Source organism: Electrophorus electricus, chromosome 10 (genome assembly GCF_013358815.1).
Source record: "Electrophorus electricus isolate fEleEle1 chromosome 10, fEleEle1.pri, whole genome shotgun sequence".
Taxonomy (NCBI): domain Eukaryota; kingdom Metazoa; phylum Chordata; class Actinopteri; order Gymnotiformes; family Gymnotidae; genus Electrophorus; species Electrophorus electricus.
This window is the reverse complement of record NC_049544.1, coordinates 13,444,104-13,454,837: the sequence shown is the minus strand read 5'-3', so window position 1 is coordinate 13,454,837 and position 10,734 is coordinate 13,444,104. Positions and strand designations below refer to the sequence as shown.

The 10,734-nt window shown below is 41.6% G+C and overlaps 1 protein-coding gene across 1 annotated transcript; it reads right to left on the bottom strand.

Moving 5' to 3' along the window:
• Window position 1: 1 nt before the first annotated feature.
• Window positions 2–10,665, bottom strand: pik3r4 (phosphoinositide-3-kinase, regulatory subunit 4). The gene is given in 22 exon segments (XM_027002652.2): window positions 2–613; window positions 722–842; window positions 1,220–1,308; window positions 1,413–1,513; window positions 1,656–1,787; window positions 1,904–2,115; window positions 2,910–3,074; window positions 3,383–3,393; window positions 3,395–3,549; window positions 3,819–3,921; window positions 3,923–4,042; window positions 4,997–5,094; window positions 6,136–6,337; window positions 6,559–6,762; window positions 6,904–7,049; window positions 7,288–7,461; window positions 7,567–7,788; window positions 7,987–8,121; window positions 8,232–8,841; window positions 9,004–9,137; window positions 9,220–9,982; window positions 10,403–10,665. Coding segments are annotated over 21 exon segments (4,023 nt in total). The 5' UTR covers window positions 9,938–9,982; window positions 10,403–10,665; the 3' UTR covers window positions 2–442.
• Window positions 10,666–10,734: the final 69 nt, after the last annotated feature.

Here is a 10,734-nt window from a genome sequence, read left to right as displayed (position 1 = left end):
ACATGTTTACTGATCATCTTTATTTCAGAATATCAATGACCAAAACACAATAAATAAATCAGCAGTCCTCAGCTATCCTCTAATCACATCGGTAGACTGTCCTTCCACAGTGCATCTGCTTATTTGCACTTCAGAGAGCTGAAATTCTGATGGCTACCAACCATTCTCTAAACTAAAAGAAGGTCTGTATTTGGTTTACTATGTCTGGCTATGCTGTATATGTCTGGCTATGCTGTATGTCGCAATTACATTTTTCACGTATTCACAAGAAGAAGAAAAAAACATTACACACCTGTATGTAGTAGTATTTGTATTAACTTGCTGCTTCTCCACATGCAAAACTAGTTGGCATCTTGGACAATCCCAATATGATGTGATCTTGAGATGAACATTGCACATTGCACCTTTGAACTCTATGTGACCGGAACATCAGCAGTGCCTCTCACTTCCACACTTTAACTATGCCATCTCTAGAGGAGGTTACTATGAAGCCCTGGGTGGTCTGGAAGGTGGCGATGTCAGTAATGATGTCATGGTGGCCCACAGGCAGAGACTCTGGGCCTCTGCGAGGGGTGTCCTCGGTGGAGCCACTCTTCTGCTTACTATGGATCTCCTGTCAAGGCAGGAGGGGACAAAATGTTAAGTAAAATAATGCCAAATTAACCAGATAAATAGTATAAATGAGGCAGGGAAACCCTTAGAAAATCCAAAGGCATCAAACCTGTACTACTTCTGTTCCCTCAATAATCTTGCGGTTGTAGAACACGGAGGGGCAGTGTAAGGAGTCATTGGCACCACCAGCAACAATGTAGGACCTTTCTGGGTACGCAAGGTCCCAGAATCTGAGGACATCATTCATAAAACAGGATAAATAATCTCAACTGGCATATTAAATGACAAAAAAAAATTTAAAAAAAATCAGCATTTCCCCAGAGCACTTAAGGTAAGATGCTGTATTTCACCTGTCCCAAAGGTGAATGGCCTGTGTTCTAGAAAATGTACAACACTCCACACAAAGACAAACTAGTGTGCCTACCCCAGAGATTATTTCCCAGTCATGCTACCCAACTATGCATCCAACCTACAGCCTCACTTCAAGAAGCGTAACACAAATCATTCCAGTGAAGTGCCCTCTTTTAACTAAAAGCAAATTTTCACTTCAGAATAAGAATCTATTGTGCAATCCACTTCCACTGTTAAAGAGATTAACCCAGCATACCTTATTCTCATGTCTGATCCAGCAGTGAGTAGAAGGGGGTTGCCATCAGCAGGGCTGCAGTATATGCCATGCACGCTGTGAGGTGACGGCTATGAGGGAGGAAGTAGAGTCCAATATGAGCAGCAGGCTAACCTGAACTAAAGTCAATACGAAGAACCTGTGGCATTTGTTAAAGTAAGATTTGACTACATGCCTGCATCTCTGAGAGGGGGGGAGCAGAGCTGGCCCACAGAGTAAACTTTCTGTCTCCTGTCTCCATGTCCCACATGGACACTTCATTGTTCCCTTGGACAGCTGAAGAAAACAGGGAAAACATTATACACTGCAATCATTATTGTCTCTATGGCTATTGCAAAATAGAGGCCTGCTCTTGCTCTCCATTTCAAATTATATAAGTAAGATCAATCATTTAGAACTTTTTTGACCGTTTTGTCACCTGCAATGACAGAGGACTGGTAGAGTGGGTGCATGAGCAGGCGTCTGATTCGAGCTCGGGCTGGATGGGAGTGGTTGGAGATTGGCAGCTGGAACCGCATATCCCAACATGCCATTGTGCCATTACTTGTACCTGTAAATGATTAAGTGTGATTATTTTTTTACCAGGAAAAAAATATGACGGTTAACTGAAAGAAGCCGAGTAGAGCCCTTTAACAGCACTTGGAAGATGCTGGATGGCATACTCACCCACACACAGCCAACACTGGTGCATGTCCACAGCGAAGGAGGTGATGAGGCCGAGGCGCAGGTCATGGCGAAGGGTCCAGGTGTTGGTGTTGCTGCGCAGGTCCCAGCCACACAGGGTGCCATTGACCGTAGCATAGGCCAGCACAGATTGGGCCCCGGAGTTAAAGTGATGCATGTCGACCACACAGCCATCCTCCTTCAGGTCCAGGAACCTGCCAAACACAGACTGGCTTATACACATGACTGTATAAGACAGACAGCTTTGTTTAAAGGTGAGCTAGTTTAAGATTAGATTTTGAGGCATCGTGGCCATCAACAGAGTATTGAGTGGAGTGGACCAGCAGCAGTTTCCACTGCCCGCTCAAAGCATTACCTAATCAGTGCACTCTCACTGTGCTCTGGGTTTTGTAGTTCCCACTCCCCACTTATGTGAGTGAAAACCCTCTCAATGTCTACTGCATAGAAATCTTTCTTCACAAAAATGCTCCTCAATATATGCTTTTGTGTGTGTGTGTGTGTGTGTGTGTGTGTGTTTACTACATGTTTATAGAGGGTTTAACAACTTCTAACATGTTTAACAAACCACTCTTGATGTAGTGCTTAACAGATGCTACCATGCAATTCCAATATGGGCCTTTCTACATGGGCAAAAACACATGCCTTTAGTATGTGTTAAGATCGTGGAATATAGCTGCATCGGAAAGATCTTGGAGAAAGACAGAATACATACTCTATGACTTTCTGAAAAGCCACTCCTCATTCCAGAGCATTCCCCTCTGTTTCATGCATTTGTGACATTATACCAAAAATTAATCATATTATATTCCTCAGATATTTGGAACAAATGTTGGTAATTTAATCCCATTTGATCTATGAAACACTTTTTATTTGATATTTTAAAAACAAATATAAATTAAAAATATACAACTATGAAATGACTATGATATCATTTCACATATGTATGAATTTAACAATGTTAAAAGTATACTTGAAGTAGCAGGCCTACCTGGTCTGACAGGGCTGCACCTTTGGGGATTTGGGCGGTTTGTTGGCCTCGACTGCGAGCAGCTGGATGGAGCCATTGTCTGAAGCGGTAGCAATGTAATGTGATCCCTGACAAAAGGTCAAGGTTTTCACATGACCACCAATACGGGAGTATGTCAGCACTGACCTGAAATGAAAGTTCAGCACACTCCCATTACATTACATAAACCTTTTTTTTCCCCTTGTACAAAAAAAACAAAAACAAACAAATCAAGACATTACTCAATCCTCAGCCCTTGAATAACTGTCATGGAAATATTCCAAATATATTTTTGCCTTGCATATAAAAAAATGAATTACTATGATAAATTACTAAGACTAAAAATTACTAAGAAGCATTTGCTATTTCTTTAAACAAATCAGATTTATTAATGTTACCAAAAAAAAAGTAACCTGATTAAAAAAAAAAAAAAAAATGAGTTTAATTAAGGCTACCGTGTGGTAGTGGGTCTTGCCCTCCATTTTCTGGCTGTCCCAGATCTTCACAGTTCCATCATTAGAGCATGTGGCAAAGATGGAGTGTTCATCAGACACCCGGATTCGGTTCACAGCAGACTTATGCTCATGGAGATGGGCTACTAGCAGACCTTTTGGATGCCATCCTACAAACACAATACTTATGAGCACCACACAGGCAGTAATAAATAACCTTATATGAGACAACTGTAAGAACTGAACTGTGAAATTGTTAATAATACCAACAATAATCATTTTAAAATAAAATTTAATATCTGGAGACATCTACAGCCATAAAAATATAAGCAATTTATTTGTTGGCAGAGAGACTACAATCCATATCTCTTAATCCAGATCAAGATCTTAACTAAACACTCCTAGATGGTAGAAGGCGAGCCCAGTGATAACTGTGAACCTGGCAGTGGAGGTCTGCTTTCCACTCAGCACCTCTCCATCATCTGCTTGGCCATACGCTCGGAGTTACACTGCTCCCTCTTCTGCTGCACCAACTGCTGCAGGCTCCACTTTACATGTGGTCACGCGCCGCTGGTAGGTGGATGCGCCGCTCATCGACTGCACCACCTGAACTGCAGGGAGTGCTATGGGTTTCCAGGGCTGAGGTGCTCCGCTTTCAGGCATCTAAAATAAGGACAGAGGGAGAGGCCTTAGTTTAGTGTTGATCAGGGCTATTTAATTAGATCCTAGGATCCTTCTTTACATGGTTGGCTCAAGAACTTAAGACACAGGGCCTTATAGGAGCTAACTAAAGACAAACTGTACTGTCATTACTGGGCACACTGCAGTCATTGTAGTCGAGACACAGGACAGGACATGTATGGGGGAATTAGGCATGATGTCAAAAACACACTGAGCCAGATGTTCTCAATCTAATGAGCAGCAACAGCCAGATCAGGTTTTTATTCTGTTGCAGCATGTCCTGTATATGAACTGGCCTTGGTATTCAGTAGCTAAACATGCTGCAAAGCATGCCTTGTGGTCACTGAATGCCCTGATGAATGCAGAATGCAGAAGAGAGCATCCTTAGTAGTGGCCCACTCCAGCCCAGGCAGTGGAAGCTGCAGAGCTCTTCATTAGAACTATTATTAAATAATTCAACAATTAAGTTTGCTTTGGAAGCTGAAACAGTAATATGTATGTTGATGGACTGGGGGCTCCATGTCTCAATAGGGAACCTCTGCACTAAGCGGAAAATCAGATTTAATTAGATCTTCAGTACAACTAATGATGCAGCAAGTAAAAGTATTAGAAGGACAATCACTCATTAACGTAGGCTGAAAGCACATGGATGGAGGTAATAAGTGAGCATGAACACACATACACAGCTGTTGGGGGGTGGGGTTTAAAAAGATATAAAAGGATAAAGCAGACACATCAGAATGGAAAGGGATGAGGTGGGTAGTGAGAAGGAGGAGAGGGTGGGGAGAGGGTGCAGTCAGCTCAGCGCTCGACCTGGGCTGAGGATGGAACATGAGGGATGTTAAGAGCTTGTGTGGAACTCTCAGATTTCATGCACCCTCCAGCCAGAGTTCCATCTGTTCGCCCAGCAACACTCAGAACTAGAACTGTAGCTACCATTGCCAGTGATGGCGTCGTGGTAGGCGGGTCCAGGGAACCAAACATGTTCTTCCACTCCTCATTCAGGCTAGAGTCCTGCTTCGTGTGTTTACGGGCTAGTAAAAAACAGATTAAAAATAAATAAATAATCAATTCGAACCAAAAATAAAACTGTTACAAAAATATAACTGAGTCTCTACATATTAAAGCTGATCAACCTCAAATTCCTTTTAATACTTTTCTTTGTTGTTCCGCAAAATAAAACTGAGATTTTACAGTTTAACACATTGTCAAGCAACCAGTATGAAACAATAAACAATGGCCCCTAATCTGATCAGTTCAATTATTCATTGCGTCCAAATGTGATGGTAACCATGGCAAATAAATTATGTAAGCCTTCATATGTACTACAATCTGATGGTAATCATTCCAACTAAACAATGACTAAAATCATTATAAATAGCCAAGCCTGCCTACGCTTTTTTTATAGTTTATGCAGCAATCTTCTTGAAGAATAGAGTGGATATGGGGGCTTCTGAGACAGGATCATACATGATACAGGAGTTAGAGGTTAACCCACTGATTTAATACATAATAAATGTCATTTAACAAGGAATTCAGTGTGAGTAGTGAAATCCAGTACAGACAGGCATCTATAAATAATAAACTCAACAGTGTAGAACTTTATAAACAAACTGAATAAAAGCTCTTACATAGGTCTTGACTGAAAAATACTCATATTTGTTGCACTGTTCAAGAACTTATGCACCAAAATAAGCTTTATGTTTTGAGCTACAACCCACAGAAACTAAACCGCAACTTTAAAAGCAGTCTTTTAAAAAGAGGTTCTGATAGTAATTAGCCTATACTTTAAAAAGAGAAAATCACATGCAAGATTTGGGACAACATCGCATCAGATTGGAGATTTCCATAGCACATCTGTAGGTTTATTGCCAAAACACAATAATAGTGAGTTATTTTTTGTGACAGGATAAAATGATTACTTCAAAGAGAGCCATGCACATCAATATCTAAGTAATACCAGAAACAGCAGAGATGTCTGCAAAGAAGTCTGCAAACAAATGAAGAAACATGATATATTAATCTGCATTCCAAATATAAAAAAATAACTACTCAGCAACTCAAAGGCTGTCTACCTCTCTTGTCCTCAGACTCCTGCTTGGGTCTAACCAGGTCCACCTGTCGGCCGGTGATCCCCAGCGTGGAAAGGTCGATGACTCCACCATGGGCACCATCACTGAGGTGGGTCTGGTCAATGATGGTTGGCCTTGGCCTTGCTGGATTAAGCATGAAGTCCTTCAGGGCTAGAAGCTTGTCCTCCTCAGCCTCCGTCATTCCTAGGAGAGATTCCAGCAGAAGAGGTGTGCTAACACTGGTGCTGACCATGAGAGAACCATAGTAAGACCTAAGGCAAAGGTTGACATCTTTCCAGAGGCCATTAAACTTCTAGTTTGAAAACCTGTTCTATCCAACAGCTGCTAAATAAACCTATGTATAAGACCACCATTTTTTTGTTACAACCCTTCTAGTACAAAGAGGTCAGACAGGACTTCTCTGACCTGCGATAGAAGCTTCTTAAGCAGTTGTGCAATGGCAGGATCCTCAGGAATAGGACACTCAGGAATAGAGCCACCACGTTTCTTTTGACGGAGCAGCAGATGTCGAAAGAGGCTGCTAATGTCTTTGGAGCGGAGTGCATAATCAAAGATAGAACGACTCACAGGCTCTTTAAGCACACTCAGAAGAACTATTTCCTTATCAATCTGTCAAAGAACAAAGAAAATTATTTGTTGCTAAGTAATAAGACTAGAGATTACTCCAGTATAATCATAAATTGGTTTTATTGTAACAATTTGTATTTGTGCATTGATTGATTCATTTTTTGATTGATATGCAAGTCTCACCTGTATAATAGGCTGGGTAATGAAAGGGCTGAGGTGAGGCATGAGCTTGCAGTACACATCAGCAATGTTCAGATGCTGTGCAACCACAGTGATGAAGCCCACAGCTCCATAACGTATCCACAGATTTGGATGGCACAAGAATGGAGCTGGCAGGACAACAGACACAATGTCTCTTTTTTTCTTAATAATTTTAAAAATGTATTTGAATCACAGGGAATTACTTCCCAACCTGGGCTGTCAATTGCACTGCATGCTCACTACTTGTCATAAGTTATAGCCTCATCATCACTGAAATCAGTTCATCCATACATAATTTTGATAGAAATCTACATCTCGCTAATGTCCACTTTATAACTAGTTATGAACATAAACAAGCTCTCTCACCAATGTCACTAACAAACTCATAGATGTGTGGCTTCTGCAGTAGTCCCAGCTGGCACATGCAGGTCAGAGCATTGAGAGCCTTATAGATGACAAACTCCTCCACATCGCTCAGACCCTGCTGTAGCAACGGCTTCAGGATGGATGAGCTTTGCCACCCCACATAGGCAGCTACACCTGCAGCCGAAGTAGACGCTGGAAGTCATATTTGGACTCCTTCCCAGTGTGTGTCTAAGGCCACATTTCAGTAACATCTATCAATAAACATTGATAAAAACTTACCCACAATACTGTCAAAGAAGGCTCCACGCAGATGCCAGTCATTCTTGTCATTAAGAAAGGTGATCATATGAGAGAGGAGCACATCGTTAGCCTTCTGCCTGCCGAAGAACACACAGAGGCGTGTGATGCCGTTCTCCATTAGCGTCTGCTTCACAATGTTCTCAGGGTCGCTGAGGAGTGTCACCACCTTCTGCTGAACCATCTCATGCAATGCCTGCAGCTCTGTGACAAAAGGATAGAGCACATCAATAGCTTTTGTTTGAGAATATTTTAATCTGCAACTGGCTCAGAACTCTTCAGTATAACTGATGTCATTTTTTAATATCACAGGAATGTGAGTAACATGCTCACGTAATGAGAATTATTTAAAATCCTGAAATTTATGTAGATTTAAAAAGTGTCTTCTGAATGGACAGATACCTGAATCATAGTTTTCATTGGGATGAAGAGTTTCCTCAGCATCTTCTCCATTTAGGTCCTGTTCAGAGTTGAGATTATTCTCCTGCACCAGCTCAAGAAAACGCAGTGCTGTCTCAGCCAGGTGGGCGATGTTCTCTAACAGACAAATCATATAAAATCAGTTAAACAATAAAATGGTTGCTCATTTGTTTTAGAAATACAGGATTATGCATTGCATTCATTTCTCTGCCCTAGTTTGCCATTACCTGCATAAGCAAGTCTGACAATAGTGGCCTCATCTTGGGCTAGATGTGCAATGCCAGGCAGTATGTACTCAGGGTAAATGTTGACATCATTGCGGGGAACTTCTTTGACCAGTGCCAGCACTTTGGTCAATGTGCGCACAGCTTCTGCCCTCACACGAGGCACAGAGTCATTGCAGAAATGCAGTAAGTAAGGGGTGATTCGGTCCAGCAGTATCTCCACACTTAGCCGGCTGGCCAAGTGCAGCACCAGCTCCAGCGCTGCCAGCTTGGAGTCACAGGAGCGCAGGGTTTGCAGACAGGAGGTAATGACTGACACAAGAACTACCAGCCCATGTTCTTTGGCAGATCCAAGCTCCTGGGATGCCTTCTCTTGTTTCTCAGCCTTCCCCATGTGCCCTCCTCCACACAGGTTGTGAAGGATATTGTCCAGGTCTTTTCGAACGACTAACACCCGCTCGTCTGCAGACTGGAATGTCTCTTTAGCAAACTGAGCCATATAAGGTTGAAGGAAGGTATAGAAGATATCTGGGAAGGCTTTGCCTCGTTGCTGTTTCAAGTAATCTTCAGCTGTCAAACGTTTTTCAGGTTCTCGTTGCACCATCTGTGCCACCTATGCAGAATGTCATACATACAAACAAACACACAGAAATGTCTGTATATTGATTATGTTAAAAGGTGGCAAAATACTCAAGTTGTTGCATGAAAGGTAGCCGAATTAATAAATGAAAAAAAATGTTAAATATGTGAATGTGAATAAACATATTAAAAGTACCAGTTCTCTAATATTTTGGTCTTCAATTTTCATTAGAACTTGTTCGGTTTGAAAATGTCCCTTGCGATAGGCCAGCAACTGTGACAGATCAAAAAGTGGGACCCCTTCTGTGAACAGTTCAGCGATAACACATCCTAAAAAACAAAAACATAATGAGAAAGCCATACATAGCTTCCAATAAGTAATTAAAGAAATAACTACAAAACTAAATTGTACCAGCAGAGAAAATGTCCATGGGCTGTTTGAGCTCCCCTCTGGTCCTCTGGCTATTACTAGTGAGATCCACAAGCGGAATGGTCTGGTCACTCTCTGTGCCAAACATACTACCATCCACAAACCTCTCTGGTGCTATATAGCATGTCCTCCTCCGGGATGTATCAAAGAAGTAGTTGAAGTCTGCTGGATTGTCCTCAGGTAAATATGTTGGTTTAAAACTAGCAAAGTCTGTAAGCAGCACCCAGTTCCAACTTGTCACCATAACATTCTCTGTCTTAATGTCACCATGCCGCACACCTGATTTATGGGCCTGATCAACAGCATTAAGGATCTGAAATGCAATCCATTTCTTCTCCACATTGTTGAGGAACGGCCGTGTGCTGATTCGATCATATAGGTTGTCACGAACATATTGCCGAAAGAGCATGGCAGCTTTCTCTGTGAGCGTGGCCTTCTGAAAGGGCAAACAGTTTTGACAAGAGTGTAGTCTGATCTTCAGTTCCTCTAGCTCTTGCTTGTAGCTGCTTAAGGGAAGTGAGGGGTCCTGAATGGCAAAGACCTTCACCACCACTAAACCCTCTCTGTGCTTCGCTCTGGCCACCTTGAAAAATCTGGTGCTGCCAAGACTTTTATCATATTCATAATCATGGATGTCTGAGAAGTAGCTGTCAACAGACAATATCTGTGAGGGAGCGATTCCAGCCAACTGATTTCCCATGTTTCTTTTAGGTTTTATATGAATTGTCCAAAGTCGGATCCTAATCTGATGACGAGAAAATGTAAAAACAAACTTTTTATAATTTATTATGATTTCAGACAGAGGTTAGATTCTACTTTAAAATACAAAAAAGGACTATGAAGTCGACTCAACCTTTACAAACGTGAAACGCTGAAATATCTCAATGACTTGCACAGCTTTAAGACCTTCCTGAGCTTCTGAAATCAGCAGGCTAATGGATAGATAGCTATTTAGCTAAATTTATTGTAATGCCTTACCTTCAAAACATAGTCAAGTTCTCTAGCTACGTATGACAAAACGACAACCTGAGAGAACCTGACTCCCTGTTTCTAAACTATAAGCATCTAGTATGTTTATAACATTGCCATTCTGCATGAACATGTTTAACAGCTAGCTAACCAGCTAATGGGAACGTGAGGTCGATAGCCTTGCTCAGTTGTTTACCTTCTTTCAGTTCAGTCCGCAAGATTAGCTAGCTAGCTAGTTAGTTTTGTGATGACGGAGCTGTTATCACCTTGAAAACATAAATTAACGGCTAGACGCTCCCATTTCAACCTAATGCCTGACAAAATATGTCATATCTTAACAAATTTTGAATATTAGATCCAACACACGGGGTGTTGCTTGATGTATTGATATATATAGTCGATAATAGTCGTTGATTGAGCTTCCCCGTCGCTGATCTGAGAATTCTTCAACATACTACCCGTGCTGCTGCATTGGGTCGAATCTTGAAATAAACTGATCCTGGATCTGTACAATAAACCGGAACGCGG